The sequence below is a fragment of the Carassius carassius genome, chromosome 8, assembly GCF_963082965.1.
Source record: "Carassius carassius chromosome 8, fCarCar2.1, whole genome shotgun sequence".
NCBI lineage: Eukaryota > Metazoa > Chordata > Actinopteri > Cypriniformes > Cyprinidae > Carassius > Carassius carassius.
This window is the reverse complement of record NC_081762.1, coordinates 1,691,600-1,709,644: the sequence shown is the minus strand read 5'-3', so window position 1 is coordinate 1,709,644 and position 18,045 is coordinate 1,691,600. Positions and strand designations below refer to the sequence as shown.

The window sequence follows — 18,045 nt, the reverse complement described above, 5'->3', positions numbered from 1 at the left end:
AGTGTTGCTGCTTTCCACAGAATTGGACTGATTTTAAACTGTTGCCATGGGTTGATTTTTTTTTTTTCCACATTGGTTAAAAGTTTGAAATATTGCATGAATTACATTTGACTGAAATGCTTTTACTCAAACATTTTGCATTCTACCTGTGATAAAACTGTGATAAATGTTTTGTGAAGGAGGGCTAGTACAGTAGGAAGCCTTTGAGCTGTGTTTATGATAAATGTGCGTAACAGTGACTGTAAAATATGTATTTCAGGGATGGAAGTGACATATTTTGATACTCGGGACATGCACTCTAGTCCATTTTTTCTACTGGCATGGGATACACAATTAAAATGATGTAGTAGTTGTGATCATTAATGTAGCTACCTTCATGATCATTCACACTTGATCAAATCACAGGTAAACTGTCTGATCAATCGGATGTTTGTCATGAGAGCTGTTTCACAAAACAGCTGTGGTTTGCAAAGAGTTACAAGAGCTGATGTTACAAATACATCTTTTGAATATACTGTATGAACTCATTGTCCTGTTAATTATCACTCGGTTAATTATCTTGGGCTTCATTCCCCTCTTCTGAATGATGGTGCATTGATAAGTTATCACAGAGTCTGTTTAGTTGTGCTCAGGGCTTATTTGGGCCGGATCCGGCACCTCATTTTGGCGGATCCCCCTCCTCCAGGGGCGGCGTTTCCGTATGGCATATAGAGAATAGCCAGATATGTGCTGTGAAAAATTATCCAAAATTAATATCTCTATTATAATTCGTTATTATTTTAAATCACAGGGTTTTAGAAATACTTAACCAATGATAAGTATTTAAAGGAGCTTGTAAAACTTCGTAATCCCATTGGATCCTCAAGCTCTCGCGAAACCTCGTCACTTCACGCGCCTTCACTCAGATTGACGCGCGCGCAGCCTGGAGGAGACCGATCTCTGCTTATTCCCCAAGCAAGGGTTAACAAACAACTGTTTGAATAGTACAGCATTTTCTTTACTCAAACACTAGGTCTGTTAAGGCTATTGTTTGTGTGTGCTTGAAGACTGGAGAAGTCGGTTTTTTGCCACCTAGCCAAAATACTTTTGTACGTTTTAAATATCCTGCTGTGCAGAAGTGCTTAATCGTTTATATCATGAGATTTTGGCTAAGTGTATTAAACAACAAGAAAAAACTAAACGCCCATAGCAACAATAAACGTCATATCCTAACCTGTAAAAGATGATGATGGCATTTAATGCGCTGCACTTTCCTCAGATACGGATAAAACACAGATCTCCTCATTCACGGCCAAAGACCTTGTTAACTCCATTTGAGCTTGTTTTTATAATGTTAATTGCACGTGTCTGATCCAACACCAACATCGACGACGCAATAATTAATTATAGATTTTTCTGCCTTTTCTTTCTTTCCCCCCTGTATTTTAGTAGAGTGTGCCATGAAACTGTTTTATTTGTCTAAACCCATCAGACATCATATTGTTTGTATTTGGATGCTTAAAAAAAACTATGAGAAATAACTCGCCAATGGAGACAAGACGCTGTGGTGGTGAATAAACAAAACGCGCAAAGTTTCGCGTTAAGCATTTTTCCATATAGAATAAACTGTCTACAACTCGTTTATATCACTGTCTTTGTCCATTAAGCTACATTATGTGTTTTATTTATAATGATTTTCTATAGAAGGAAAACGTTTAATGTACAATTTAATGCACTGCATTCTGTACTCTGTAATTCTGTAAAATCACTTAATGCATTTCATAATGCACGTTCATATTTGCTGGTCTGTATATACGTTGAGTCAACAACAAGACATATATGCTAGGCCTACTGAATTGTTTTAGTCTGTTATTAGGCCACATTAAGCGTTCGCATTGTGTTCATAGCCATCTGCTTGCCTTGTAGTACATTAAATAATAACTATATATCGAATTTGGTATTTAAATTGAACTTAACGTATCCCAATACATTATGCCATTAAGTTTTTGGGTTTTTTTCTACAGGAGGAAAACGCTTAACGAAAGACTTTGTGTATAGTAGTAGGACAACTAATTTAGTTTAATCGTTTAATCACCACCACAGCGTCTTGTCTCCATTGGCAACTCGCACGATTTGTGTTGATTGCAAGTGACGTCACAGGTAGCGGAGAGTGCAAGTAGCGATTGCAAGTGACATTGAAATTTAGTTTCTTTTTTTTTGTCTTCACCACCTGGCTACTGTTGTAAAATGTTGAGAGATTCAAACAAAAATTTATCAATAAATAGAACAAAATAAATACAAAATAAAGACAATTTATTTATTCGTGCAAGTGACGTCGCTAGCGGAAGTGCAAGTGTCTGCAGGGGTGTGATCATAGACAGTAAAAGAAATGGACACCGCGACCCCATTGGAACTCAATTGAGACAAGTGAAGCCCGTTTTTAGCGATTTTTAGCACTTCCGTTTCTGACGCGCAGACTCAAACTAAGCTTGATGACGTCAGCAACCTGTCTGACAGATGTAAATCTTGACAGATGAGCGGGGAATTATTTGGCGTGAGTGAGCAGGAGTAAGTATTCTGATTAATTATTTTGCATAGTATTTTAAAATGTAACGCCAGTACGCCATATTAAGTTAATTGCCTGCGAGCTTCTCCTCCTGTCTGTACGGTAATGCGACAGAGAGTCGAGTGGTTATGACGCAATCGTTAGCCTATTTTTACAAAAACTGTTTCTACGGGGCCATAATGTAACATAGAAGGCAATGGAGCCCTTTATACATTGTCGTGTATCTTTAGAAATAAATAATGGACAATGGAGTCTTTAAACGCCTCAGATGTAAAGTTATTCGCTGTCAAAGTGACGCCAAAATAAATGGGAGGTCAATGGGATGCTAACACAAGTGAAGTTCTGCTACAAGATGGCGGCACGCGGCCGGCTTCAACTTCCGGTCGACTTCCTTGCCGCCTGGGTGTGATTCTTCTGGAAAAATACAGAAATCCGGCTTTTCCGACCTAAAAATGATGCTCTGGTAAATCATGCAAAAAAAAAAAAAGTGCAGGGGTTGGGGGGTGTTTCGGGTATTGGTAAATAGGGCTGCACGATGTGTCGTTTAAGCATCGATATCGCGATGTACGAATCCACGATAGTCACATCGCAGGATGAGCGATGTAGGCTGTCGTAGTTAATCCGTTATTCATTAACTGTACGGGCCAGCTACTCCCCTGCCCTTGACGAATGTGATTAACCATCATAGAGTGAAAGTTTATAATTGACAGGACTGAAAACCACATGCAAGTTTAACAGGGCAGAGAGAGAGGGAGCGCGAGAGAGACAGAGAGACAGAGAGAGAGAGAGAGAGAGAGAGAGACAGAGAGAGAGAGAGAGAGAGGCGCGAGAGAGACAGAGAGAGGGAGCGCGAGAGAGACAGAGAGAGAGAGAGAGAGAGACAGAGAGAGAGAGAGAGAGAGAGAGACAGAGAGAGAGGCGCGAGAGAGACAGAGAGAGAGAGAGCGCGGGAGAGACCGAGAGAGCGAGAGCGCGCCTGCGAGAGACAGGGAGAGAGGGAGCGAGAGAGAGAGAGAGAGAGAGAGACAGAGAGAGAGCGCGAGAGAGACAGAGAGAGAGAGAGACAGAGAGAGAGAGAGAGCGCGCGAGAGAGACAGAGAGAGAGAGAGAGCGCGCCCGCGAGAGACAGGGAGAGAGACAGAGAGAGAGAGAGACAGAGAGAGACAGAGAGAGAGACAGAGAGAGAGAGCGCGCGAGAGAGACAGACAGAGAGAGAGAGAGAGAGCGCGCGTGAGAGAGACAGAGAGAGAGCGCGCGTGAGAGAGACAGAGAGAGAGCGCGCGAGAGAGACAGAGAGAGAGAGAGAGAGAACGCCCGCGAGAGACAGGGTGAGAGAGCTTCCGCGAGAGACAGAGAGAGAGAGAGAGAGAGCGAGCGCGCGAGAGAGACAGAGAGAGAGCGCGCGCGAGAGAGACAGAGAGGGAGAGAGCGCGCGCGAGAGAGACAGGGAGAGAGCGCGCGCGAGAGACAGGGAGAGAGAGAGAGCGCGCGCGAGAGAGACAGGGAGAGAGAGAGAGCGCGCGCGAGAGAGACAGGGAGAGAGAGAGAGCGCGCGCGAGAGAGACAGGGAGAGAGAGAGAGCGCGCGCGAGAGAGACAGGGAGAGAGAGAGCGCGCGCGCGAGAGACAGGGAGAGAGAGAGAGCGCGCGCGAGAGAGACCGGGAGAGAGAGAGCGCGCGCGAGAGAGAGACGGACAGAGAGTACATTAGAAGCAGGGGCGGACTGGGACCAAAAAGTGGCCCTGGACTTTCTGGCCCACAGCAGCCCACCACATCAAAACGCAAACGCCCCTGTTTTGATGTAATTTATTTATTTGATATTTAAGTATACTGTTTGGGGATTTTAACCAATAGGGCAACTGATCCTCCATTGAAAAAAAAAAAAAAAAGATAACCTGCGTGCTGCAGCTGTTCATTTAGCGACTCCTAGTGAGCGATACATGTTCATCACGAGACAAACATTCTCCTAGAACTCACACTTTGCATTCAGTTAACCAGTGTTGGGGAGTAACTAGTCACATGTAACTTAATTACGTAATTTAATTACAAAATAAAAATAACTGTAATCAGTTACAGTTACTAAGAAAAAATGATTAATTAAATTACAGTTACTTCTGAAAATTTTAAAGATTACAGTGGGGATTACATTTGAATATTTACACACATCCACATACAGATGTAATTGATTTCTTTCCCAAATTGAACTGACTATTCTGAGACGTACGGCCCTATAATTTCCGCGATGCAGAAACATAGTCTGGTTAGTAGAATCCAGTCATAAAAACGGGATTGCTATTGCCCAACACGGACGGAATATGCCACATTGGACAAATATATCAAAAGTACACTTGAATCAAAGCATATGCAAAGTTTTAATATTTGCTATAAATTCAGAGACAAAGGTTACTGTTGTTAAACCATGCCACAAATTTACATATTTATTTATTTAAAAATAAATACAAATGGTAATCCATTTGCAATAATAATAATTAAAAAAAAACATGGTTACTGTACTTTTACGTAATAAAAGCAGTTAATTTTTGTGAGGGAAAAACATGACTCATGTTCAGTATTAGGATTTTATATTGTAGTGATGCACTCAATTTGACATGTAGGCAATTTAGAAAGTTTTTTTTTTTTACTAAATCTTGAGTGTTAAAGTCATGAGGTAGATGGATAACAGGGCAAAATAAAGAGACTGAAAAGAAAAAAGAAATGAAGTGAAGGTGAAGTTCAGGAGAGAACTTTTAATTATTTTGCATGTCCCCAAACTAAAGATTTAAATCTTTTTTTATATCAGGTCCATACAAAAAATAGTGTTGTCCATGAATTTGTTTGTATGAGTTTGAGATTTCCCGGTCTGAAATTTTATCCCAGTCCGCCCCATGTGGAAATTAATGAAGCAGACATGCAGACATGTGTTCAAATTTGATCATCTTAATTCAAGTGATGAAGGATTGTAAAAGTCTGACAGTATTGAGCACTACTGTAAGGTTAAACCTGAATGGTGTAAATGTTTGAAGATGATTAACAGTTGCAAATAAACATTTATTGGAGATTTTGAAAAGTAATCAAAAAGTAATCAAAAGTAATTAGTTACATTACTTTAATAAAGTAATTGAAAAAGTTACACTACTATTACATTTTAAATAGGGTAACTTGTAATCTGTAACCTATTACATTTCCAAAGTAACCTTCCCAACACTGCAATTAACAGATGCATGAATATGCGGTAATATAAGTTCATGATCCGATTCGTGAACAGATTATTCTCTTGAGTAAATCTTTTAAAATAATCATTTATTTTGTTTAACGAAAACATTGTGGAAACCAGTGGTTCACAAACTGGATAGATCTGAGGTGCAGGGCTCGCAAAATCGCTAGCCCGACGTCCAGGGGCTATTGTGTTTTGCAGTCGGGCTCCAAAATGTATCACTGCTCTTCCCGACGGGCTATCGTGAATAGCGATTTAAAATTCGCGTTGTTCACTCGCTTGGAGGGGTGAAATGTATCGTAGTTGATCGTTTTCACTTGTTTCTAAATCTTGCTGATTCAACTTTTTTAAACGATTTGCGCGCGTTCGAAGCTTGCGCGCACTCGTTCAAAGCACGCGCTGTGAGCAGCATTTCAGACAATGCGCGTACAAAGAATTAATTCATCTTTGGGTATCCTAACTTCTGAATGAACAAATACACACACAATTATTTCAAAATAAAAAAATAATTGTCTCTGCAAGTATTCTCGTAAACACAGTCGGTTATGTTTTAAGTGAACGTATACAGTGGCCTGCTGCTCAGAGAAATTCGCTGTACCAGATGAATCTGTCTCTCTCTAAATTAGACGAAAACGCGCTTGTTGGCTGCGCGATCGACTCACTCATCCATTTGCGTAGAAAAGAGATGTAATATTATGATTTCCGTCAATTAAAAAAAAAAAAAATTATATATATATATATATATATATATATATATATATATATTTGTGTACCGGGCGGGCCGGCCCACATTGGCTAGCAGCCCACCGGGAAAAGTCCCGGTGCTCCAGATGGCCAGTCCGCCCCTGTCTAGCGCCGTTACTTGAATAAGCCACACCCACTCATTAACATATAATTTGCATGCAAGTTGTCTTTGAAAATGAAAACGAAAATGAAAACAGTGAAATGAAAGAGGAATTAAAATGACAAGTAAAATTTACATTTAAATTTGAATTGTGTCACTATTATTGCGTGAGCCGTAATAAAGAGCTTTGTAAAAACTGTATGTGTAGTTTCTTTTTCACGTTTGCTTTTCATTTTAATATTGGCAGTCTTGCCTCGAGACTGTATTGAAAATGAAATGTGAAATCAGCGATTGCATTTTATTTTTCAATTTGACAGGTATGTCACCGTGAAAATGAAATCATTTAATTTCATTCTCAATTTTGTCACATATTTTGCGTACAGTTTCCTGTAATGAAATAGTTAATCTGGTTTTAATTTTAATCATTTCATTTATTTATTTAAATTTGGCAGAAAATGCCTTCCATACATTTGAACCGATTCACTTTAATGAATGCTTAAATCTGATCTGGGTCGAGTTTCCCGATAACGATGTATCTTCACTTTGAAGAGCGCTCTCTACGTGCAAGGTTATGAACACTCGCCGCAATTCCACGCGCTTTTCCCAAAAACTTTACTTGACATAAACGCATTCTACGCAGACCTGCCAACCTGTATGCATTTTGCGTACCGGTTATGCATTTTGACCTCAAAGTACGCTGGTACGATTTGTAACTCTAAACTACGCAAAAATCTAGTGACGCCTCTGTCCACGCGCAGTATTCAAAACAAGCAACAGATAAAGGTGAAAAGTTCAACCAATCATAGCGTTTTTTGTTTGTTTTGCATTTAAATGATGTCTGCGTTTATTTCTCACCTAGTAGCCTATAGTTTATAGTTTCAGTTAAAAGCGGCTCGCGCTCGCCTCGTTAGAAGCTCTGACAGAGAAAGGCTGCGTGTGAGGCTGACAGAGACGCGCTGTTTAATGTGTTTGAGATGTGCTGTTGTCCTTAATGCTTGACTTACATTGCACAGGTATATTCTGTAAATGTTAAAATCCAATAGAAAATTTCCATTTTGCGGTCAGAAGTGCATGAGTTTCAGCTTTAGCGATTCTAAGCTAAACTCCACAGACTTCATTTAGAAAGAGCGCCGCCGCGCGCATGCGCTCCAAACACTCAGCGCTCAATGAAATAGGAGCGCAATAACTCTGACTAAAGTATATATTTTTTTATGAAATATTTGTAGCTGGACAAAAAATGTGACATGTAGAATTTTAAACCTACAAGTAAGTGTATTTGTATGATAGCACAAGTGTAATGGGTTAATCAAAATAGCCTTTTTACTCAATTAGTCTGTGATTTTTATTATTTTCATTTTTAGTTTAGTAACTTTAACTTATGCTTTAATATTTTTCTTTTAGATTGCAATGTTAAAATGTAATGTGACTTTAACCCTTTTTGCACATAATATATGCCTACATGCTTACATTCACTTTATTTGTTTAATCCAAATACAAAATACCAAGATATATAGGGTACAGTATACCGCAAATCGGCTAAAAAATACAGAGATATGAATGTTTGCTCATATTGCCCAGCCCTATACAGAAGTGTAGCCTACTGGAGGTTTTTTTCTTTTCTTTTTTTTTTATAGTTAAAAAAAAAAACTAAATAGCAAAATTAAACTAAACCATTACAGTAAACAGTAAAAAACTGTAAAAATTGAAATCGTAAACTCGAACACCCCCCCCCCCTCAAATCATTGACAGATTTTTTGGAATTCATCCCTATTTTTGCCCAGTCTTTGAAGCATATTTCCCACATTACTCCTTTTATGATTTTTTTTTTTTTGTTCAATCATTTAATTTAGATGTGTATTTAATTTTTTCTTCCCATTTTAATTATTTAATTTATAAATTAATTTAAACAAAAAACAAGTACAATATATTTTTTTAATTTATTATTATACTATATAAATTATGTCACTGTGTGTGGGGGGGGGGGGGGGGAGCTTTCGCCATGACATGGTAAGTGCACCGTATAGTTTCCTGCTTTTTTGTCCTTTGCCAATCACACCTATGTGTCTGAGAGTGCAAGTGCAAGTCTGCAGCCAGACCCTTCTCAATGTAGGACCTGATTAAATATAACTCTATTACACAGAGATTTGAAAAATACATTTTTTCAAAACGTTTTTAGTCCTGGAAATTGTTGTTTTAAAATCGTATGGCATTTCCATGTTATTCATGACCTAACAGACTAAATGCAACTGGTGCACGCTCTTAAAATCACCTAAACTGGTCCAGCAATGTGACTGCGCGAGTGTTCCGTTAACTCTTCCTCCTGTAATCACCTGCCGGATCCGTAACCCTGCTTTGTTCCGGGACATCGCAATTTACTAATTATGCACTGGTTGTGCTGCCTTATACTAAAAGTATAGTAAATGTAAGTTAAAGTGTCACTGATGAAACCGGTTAAAACTTGGTGTGGCGATGAGGTCTTAAAATGTATGGAAAGAGTCTTACCATGATTTCTGTGTATATGATGATAGATTCATAGTATTTTTTTATGGAAATCAATGGGGACAACCAACTGTTTTTTTTTTTTTTCTTCAGAATATCATCTTTTGTGTTCAACATAAGAAAGAAACTCATACAGGTTTGGAAAAACATGAGGGAGTACGGTTTATAAAATGAGGGGACGGATTGATTTTTTTTTTCTCCTACAGGTGACGTCCCGGGCTCCGTAAGAATGAGCTTTTGAAGCTCTAAACTATTCTGAGAAGGAAGCAGGGTTGCCAGGTTTTCGCAACAAAACCCTCCAGCGGTCATGAAGAGTAACTCGCGGGAACAGTGTTAAAGTAGCCTAATTACGCGGACTTGGCAACACTGGAAGGAAGGCGGGAGCACCAGCTAGTTCTTATTTAAAGGGGACATACACTTTAAAAAAAAGAGTGTTTTTGCTCATACCCTAAAAGTGGCAATTTCAAAAAGCTGCGGGATATATTGAGGGAAAAATTCGCATACACACTTTGGGGACATCAGAGAACTTAAAAAAATTGTATCAATGCATTCTATGGCACCTTTAATAAAGCATAAATACAAAACATCTCTAAACATGTTAGCGTGTAGCTGTAAATACACATTGTTCTTAAATGAGAATCTTCCTTCATCTTTCCATATATTCCGTGAGTTTAACTCGTACTAATGTGTGAATTCTATTAGTCTTGTCTAGATATAGTGATTTTTTTAGCACAAGTAACACTCTCTAGTGTCCGTGGTTGTTTATCACCTCATATTTTTGTGGTTTTAGTTGCTCAATCTTACTGCATTCAGTCAGGAAATCATGATTGTTCATTGTGCGACACTGATGTGAAAACATTTGTTGGTTTTCTGAACATTTCTGACATCATTGCACACATACAGCTGTGTTTAAAGAACTTTAGCTTTGGTTATGATCAGGTTTTCTGCCAGAAATTATTTCTTAGTTTTAGTGAAGTTTGTTTGATCAGAACTTTCAACAGCATATTTAATGTTGAAAACATTTTTATTTAATCAAACTTCATGTGCCATAAAACAGATGCATGTCTATTTCCTCTTGAATTCAGTTTATATGTACATAATAATGCTCTTTTTGCCACACCAGAAGTCTGAGATCTGGCCAACAGATCCACATCTGAAGCACATTGGTGAGCGACCATCGGCTGTAAGAGCAACGCTGATTAATGGGACAGAGTGAAAAATAAAGCACACAAATGTGTCATTTAAGTGATTTGTGGTGAATCAGAGATGAGCGTTTGGCTGCGATCCATCCTTTCTGCCAGCCGTGATAGTGAATGATTCCACCTGCGAGGACTGTAGCCACAAAAAACACCGACACAGCCAAACCAACACCGCCGAACATCAGCACGCGCTCCATCAGCGTCACTTCATCTACAGACACACAGAGAATTATTCACACAACATTTCCAAAATAATCATAGTTCAGACACTCAAGATTTATTCATAATTCAGACATTCAAGATTAATAGTAGTTATTAAGATTCATGTCATGGGTTAAATGTTCTTGGGAGAAGAATATGATCAGAATATTGACTTGTGTAATAAGAATGCATGCAGTGTATTTTTCCGCTTCCGCTGTAGTCAGTAATGCAGGGAATGTTGTGATTGGTTCTCAAGGCAGCCAATCAGAATTTAGCAACCTCATCTCTGATTGGCTGGAGTTATGGCGTATTGTAGCACTGAGTACGAGCATCAGGGGAGCAAACTAATGAAGCTTTGCACACGCAAAAATAGCAGGTCTGCACACATGTAAAAACTAATTTTAGTGTTCCTGTAGCTCAAGTGGTAGAGCATTGCGCTAGCAGGCGCGAGGTGGGGGTTTCAAATCCCAGGGAACACATGTTAGGAAAAATTATTAACCTGAATGCAATGTAAGTCGCTAAGGATAAAAGCGTCTGCTAAATGCATAAATGCAAACTACTTTTTTTGTGACCTTGAAATACTTTCTTCTTTGCTGAACATTTTCTCCATAAAGCCACTTTTGTGCTCTCAAAGTATGATCTTTCACATGCTGAATTGTGGCAGAGATCTAATCCCATACATTTACTGCAAACTGACATACTGGGCTGTAGAAATACATATATAGTAAACTGTAAGTGGGCGGAGTCACACAGATCAAAACAAAAACAGACATTCTGACACTGAACGTGCAGTTCACAGTAGATTATCTGACTGTAGAATAGTTTTTCTTTGTTTTGAAAAACAAGTGTGAACTTAACATGTTTCCAATTATCTTCAAATGCATTATGATGGACTACTTTATGCCTTAGAAAAGTCAAAATAAATATGTATTATCTTTAAAAACTGTTCCCTGTTTTTTTTTATCTGCAAAAACACTCTTTTGGATCGTTTATTTTTAAGATTGTTCCGTCAGATCGCTGAACTTGTACACTAATGCACTTGACTGAAGAATGAAACTGATTTTAGAGCTAGAGATGCCTGTAAGAGACACGAGTAAGAACGCTCTCTGCTCTCACCTGTGATCTCATCATCCTCTGGAGGATCTGTGACAGCCTGAACTTTGTCTTCTCTGTCTGTCAACTTATCTGAAAATATTTATAATATATGATCACTTACTCAAACACAAAGAGATTAAATATTATTATAACAGCAAACTGCTCAAAAACACACATGATTTGAAGAAGCGTTCATATCTGGAGCACAAACACTGACTTATGATTGCACAGAATCTTTTCAATCCACAAATGGTTCTTTAGATGAATGTTCATAATAAGAAAACAATGATTGATAGAAACAGAGCGGTCTGCAGTACTAACCCTGGATCTGTAGTCTGATGGGATTGTTGAAGTGCATTTCCACTGATTTAGTTCCACAGAAATAAAGACCTGAGTCTGACTCTGTTAGTCCAGAAATAACTAGCGAGACTGTGTTGATGTTCACATCTGCATGAACTGTCAGACGATTCCCATTTTGATTGAACCTAACTAGCAGTTTTCTTCCTGCTACGCTGCTGGTCCTGGCAGACATCAGCAGTGTTAGTCGTCCAGATTCAGGATTCTGGTGATACCAGGAGATCTCATATCTGTCTGTCATGCTGCAGTTCAGACTGATGCTTTCATTCAGCCGGACTCGAAAAATACTCACATCATCTTCTGAAACATCTGGGGAAGATTACAAAAAAAAACATTATTTGAAATGATTGTGATATATTTAAAGTTAAAAAGGTCAGTTATGTGAAATCATAAAGAGGAATACATTTACCGCTGGAAGTGATCTGAATGATTCTGTATGAAACAGCACAAAAGAACATGATCTTCTCCATTGTCTGTCGTTTGCAAAGGTGTTGATCAAACTTCAGGTCTCAATGTAAAGCAGAGACACTTCAACCACAAAGTGTTTCCATTTCCTGAAGAAAAGCTAGCGCAGCTTTGTTTTCTTGCAGCAGCTACATTGTTTTATGTGCAATGCTATAATTAGTCATAATATAAAACTATACATTTTTTATGTATGTATTATTGGATGTGGTCTACATCAGCTTTAATGTAACTTCATGTGTGAACAGGCTCAGAAACTATCATTTTATCACATCTGCCAATGTGCATTGACTTGAGCCATACAGCTTTAAATATATTATACTGGCTGTATCTGTACTATTTCACTAACAACAGGCAGAACAAATATCTAACTGCATAAAATTACCATTTGAATGATACTTAAAAATTAAATTAAAAATTAAATATCTGTATAATAGTGTTGAACTGTTAACCCATTTATAATGCTAATAATTTTCCAGTAAAAGTGTTGCATTATTGATGTATTATTTACAGCTTCTTCTACATTTTTTTATGTAAAGATAAAAAAGGTGAACAAATGAATTTGTGAAGACAACATTAAAATATTTATTAAAAATACATTTTTGCATTTATACACTTTTTTTTTACATAGATGGGATAAAATAATCTATTAAATACTATATAAACTGAAATATAAAATAATAATAATAAAAAACTGTGGGTAGAAGTCAAATTGACTACACAGGGAGGAAGAATGACGGTCTATTTGAGACACAACTGGGGGGGGGGTTGGGTTTAATGTTATGACTTAATATAAATTAGCATAAAACAAACAATATAATTCACATTCTCAAGGAAATAAATAAAAATTGCACAGCCATCAGTTAGGTGGCGATATGCACTAGGCATGTAAACAACTAATGAACAAAAGAAGAAGAAACCGCTTGGTGCGCTTTTTCTTAGCGTCTGTTTCTATAGTGACTCGTCGATTCATCGCTCTGCTGAGAATGTCTTGAGTCTTAACCAGGAACATACTCTGAGCTGAATTAACTTAATCCCAGACGAGTTTTTGGAACCACATACCTCGCGTCGGCAAGGTTTGGGGTTAATCAACCGAGAGTTCAGGGTTTATTTTTTCAGTTGTTCTCAATTGGAGCGCCGCGTTATTTAAAACGCCAGGAGCGTGCTGAGCGCTGACCGTTGGCCAATTTTTTCTCGCGCCAAGAGTTGAAGAAAGTTCAACATTGGATAAAACGCTGCGCACATCACTGTCACTTTCTATTCAGCAACCAATCAGAGTGCAGCAGGGGCGGGCATATTTCACACCGAACAACTGTCATTTTGTTACAAAGACGTGTCAACAAGCGCAAAATCAAGGAAAAATTGAGAAATTAATAGGCTATTGCTGGTTTCTGAGCATCCAGAGCATTTTTGTCAGAAACAAATTATCTACCAAATCAGATACAAGTAACAGTTTATCGGATATTCCGTATCATAGCTACCATAAATTGCTTTCATTTTATAAACTTGTTAGTATTATGAAAACACAAAAAATAATAAACACTGGCTCTCAAATTGAACTTAATGGATATATACAGGTATGACAAAAAAGAAAAAACTAAATAAAAAATGTGCTTTATTACTACATTTGTTTACAAGTAACTTTATTTAAGTTAATAAAATACTAATAAATAATAAAATCAATAGGATTTACGTAATATACTGTAGAATTTAGCTTTTTTTTTGGTCACTGTAGAATTTTTTTGGTCACCCCATTTGGAAGCAGTGCCCCAGCATTTAGTGCATTTTTGATCAGAAAGGCCTCCTGGTCTGAGAAAGCTCATAGTCCTGGAATATAAAGTGTGAGATGATAGATGCTGTATTGGATGAAGAACAGCGTTTCTTTGGCCCTGGATTAGCTGCGGTGTAGATTGTCATTATCTGGATCTCTCGAGGACGAAGACGATCCAGAAGCAAAAGGCCAGCGAGATCAGGAGCTTGTTACTGAGTTTCCCGTCAGCACTGTTTGGATCTGGAAAAGAAACAGAATTTGGATGAATTCCTGCACCAGATGTAACTCTATCATTGACTGTGTTCACATGCACACTAATAATGATCGCAGTTTCTTGGTATCCAGACGAAAAATGTCTCCATTTCAAGGTTTTTGACTAACGACACGTTGCATTATGTTCATGTCACACAGAGCTGTCAACACGAATGTAGTTTCTTCAGCACACCTAATGTGAAGAAAGTATTCAGTCACCTGTTTATTGTGATTAACATCAGCATGCACCAAATATTTTACTACCATCAAGAGTTTAATCAATTTGATCAAAGTATTTTGTGTACATCAGGTAAAGTTTAACTGCAATGTTGCTTGAATCTCATTTGATTCACATTAAATACGAGGGTGCATGTAAACATAGTCATCTGAAACATATAGAAATAACTTGAGTTTTAGATGTTGATAGAAAACTTTAATACAAAGTCATGGGTGTTTAATGGTTGTTTACTTACATTTCCTGACTGGTCGGCTCTTTGGACTACAGTCTGTGGAGAATTAGAGAGACAACCGATCAATAACTCAGAATTACATCTTTAAAATAACTTCAAGAACAGTTCACTCAAATGAATCACTCAGCTTCATTTTTCTCAGAAGAAATAAAACATCAGAACATAATGAGGATGAGTAAACCTTCATTTGTGGGTGAACTAGTTCTTTAATCATGGGTTATTTTGTGTCCTTACCAGGCTGTATGGTTTTGTTCATGAGTACTTTAGGCACTCGTTCGTCGTCCGCTGCATATATTTTCATATTGTAGAGCGAGTCCCTCTGGAAACAGTGTTGGACTGAGCAGTGTACTCCATCACACAAACTTGACACCGTACATACTTCTTCATAAACTATTTCTGAAAGAAGCTCTACGAGAACAATAACGCTCTTGTGTTTCTCCAGCACAGGTGCTTCATCACAAGACAATGAACACTGGACACACGTCTGCGGTACAGAAGCACATCCTGAGGATATAAACAATGGATTACTGACATGTTTTCATTCATAAACACTGAGATCAAAAACACTGCAGACATTAAATACTCACGTGCAGAGACAATGATGCACGGCAGTAAAATCAGACGTTTGACCCTGAGGAGAAGAGAAAAGGGCTGATTGTGAGCTAGATGTGCACTACATGATCACTTTAAACAGTGCTGCTGTATGCAAATGAATGCATATTCAATAAGATGCCTCATTTACATAACATTTCAGAAAACCTGTTACATAGACAAGATGTTTGCAGATCTAAATGTGATTTATGAACTGGAGAAGTATGGTGAAATCGATTAATACACTTGTAAATCTGTACATCTGTTATATTAGTTACATGGGTATTTTTTTCTCCATATTTCTATTTCTGTATAAAGTGCATTATTTTAATGTTCTGTTTTTCTTAGTGTTATAATTCCTATGCATGCGTGCACTAATCACGTGATAAATTACTTTCAATACTGTACCAACTTTTAACTCTTTAAACAGCATTACCCAGAAAGAATTGCGCAATCACCTCAAGGGATGGCTAACAAAAGTTAGCTTAGGTTAACTACTTTGCGTTTTGAGATGTCTAAATATAAATAAACGTTTTGTCAAAACTTGACGCAATCATAAACCCTGCTCTGAGCTGTAATTAAATCATACTCACGGGTTAAACCGTGATGCCATGTTCAGGGGCCGGTGCGCGTGAACCCGGAAGTCCTCTGATTCTAGTCTACACTGGGTTTTGGTTCAGAAAAACTGCTGAAGATTGCCGTAATTTTGTGTGAACGAAACCCAAGCCAGAATTAAAAATAATAATAATAAAAAACTTTACAGTACAAAGCTCTAGCAACTTAACCGGGGCTCAGTCGCTCAACAGTCTATGCTCAACACGTGTGACTGTAAAGAGGCACGAGTCACGAGGTGATGATGTCATATTGTCTCTGGGTCGGGAGAACCGGTGGGAAGCTTCACTTTTGGCCGTTTTTTTATTTTATTTTATTTTTTACATTTGTCACGTTAGTGAGTCTATCTTCTCTTAACTATCACACGTTCCGCATTCTGACACCGCAGTCTCTGCATGGGTTGTACCATGTGAGGGAGTCCCCCCCTCCCCTCCCATAGAGTTGGTTGTCTTGTCTTTTCCACAACGTTTTCTGGGAGGAGCCAGGATGAAGAAAAGAAAGGCATTGGAGGGGGAGGCTACCAAATGTGCCAGGCTTACCGATTTATAACAGGTAAAAAGGACTAGAATTAGCAAAGTAATTATTCAGCTAATACCTTTGTCAACCTATTCACATTCACAAGCAAAATATAAAACTAATTAAAATATTAGCCTTTTGTGTATCACCCAATACATGGCGATTCATAGACTTTGCAAATATCATTCAATTTAATATTGATAACCAATGTTGAGAGTAACGCAGTACAAAAGTGATGCATTACAGTAACATATTACTTTTTACTATAATGCAGTAGTGTAAGGTATTACTGAATGTTCAGTAATATATTACTATTCTACGCTTGCGTTGCAACACACTTTTATCCCAAAATTTAATTGTTCAAAGGAAAGAATAAAGAACAAAAAGACATTAACAAATCAAAGATGCAGCAAATAAGTTACATTTCCTATTTGTGGTCAGTCAATAGCTGCGTGTGTATGTTGTACACGTTTGGAAAAAAAGATTAAACGACGATTAAATTCATCTCTCTCTCGCCGATGTAACTCTGTATTGTGTGACGTAGTCCAGTGAAGGCGTGTTTAGGGCGGGGTTTACAGGAGAGCGCGAGGATACAGTCATGACACAGTGATCTCATCCTCTGTGCTCGAGGTCCGAGGATCGTTTGTGATTCTGCTGTCATCCTTTCTAGCATTGTCTTAACAAAGCCTTCACTTTGCTAATTATAAGCAATATTGTTAGTAGTCTGTATAGCCCACAGTCATTATGCTTCATATACTCCTCTACTGGAGGTAAAATGCTCTGCAGTACATTTTGACATTTTACAATGTTAAGTTCTATTTCTGTAGTTATTTTGGTGAAAGTAACTCAAAAGTAATACAGGAGTTATGTAACGCATTACAGTGCTGAGACAGTAATATTGTAAAGGAAGGAATTACTTTTAAATGACAGTAACAAGTAATCTATAATGTATTACAGTTTGGAAGTAACTTGCACAAAACTCAAGCTTGATCTGCTGTCTACGAAGCTCATTGAGTCAGGACAAATTGGAGGCTTTCATGTTAATGTGCACAGAGAAGGAAATCCACATGTCTAAAAGCAACGACACGGTTATCGATAAAGTGTCTGAAACCAGTTCACTGCTTAGGCGGCTACTGATGCTATTCGCTATTTTACCATAAACTGTACTGTGACTTGAACTGTATTTTTCCAATATTCCTCTTTGTGGAAGAGTGGGATACATTTAAAATGCTTTATTTATTTATTTATTTATTTCTGCTTTTGTTAATTTATCAACCTATAATTTATGAGACCGTTATCATATTGTCCATAAGTTACCCTAGAACTTGTGCTGCAGCACACGGTGAAATAAAGCAGATGTACTACAGGACTCCGCGAGAATGAATGAACAGATGAGTTCCGCTCGATGACGTCACGCG

At 38.0% G+C, this 18,045-nt stretch overlaps 1 protein-coding gene across 1 annotated transcript; it reads right to left on the bottom strand.

Annotated features, from left to right (window-relative positions):
* Positions 1–10,128: 10,128 nt before the first annotated feature.
* LOC132144596 (uncharacterized) lies at positions 10,129–12,471 on the bottom strand. Its single transcript, XM_059555157.1, has 4 exons — positions 12,363–12,471; positions 11,918–12,262; positions 11,618–11,686; positions 10,129–10,511 (listed from the first exon to the last, which is right to left on the bottom strand). The coding sequence occupies exons 1-4, from the start codon at positions 12,421–12,423 to the stop codon at positions 10,339–10,341; spliced, it is 648 nt and encodes a 215-aa protein (XP_059411140.1). The 5' UTR covers positions 12,424–12,471; the 3' UTR covers positions 10,129–10,338.
* Between the last annotated feature and the right edge of the window lie 5,574 nt (positions 12,472–18,045).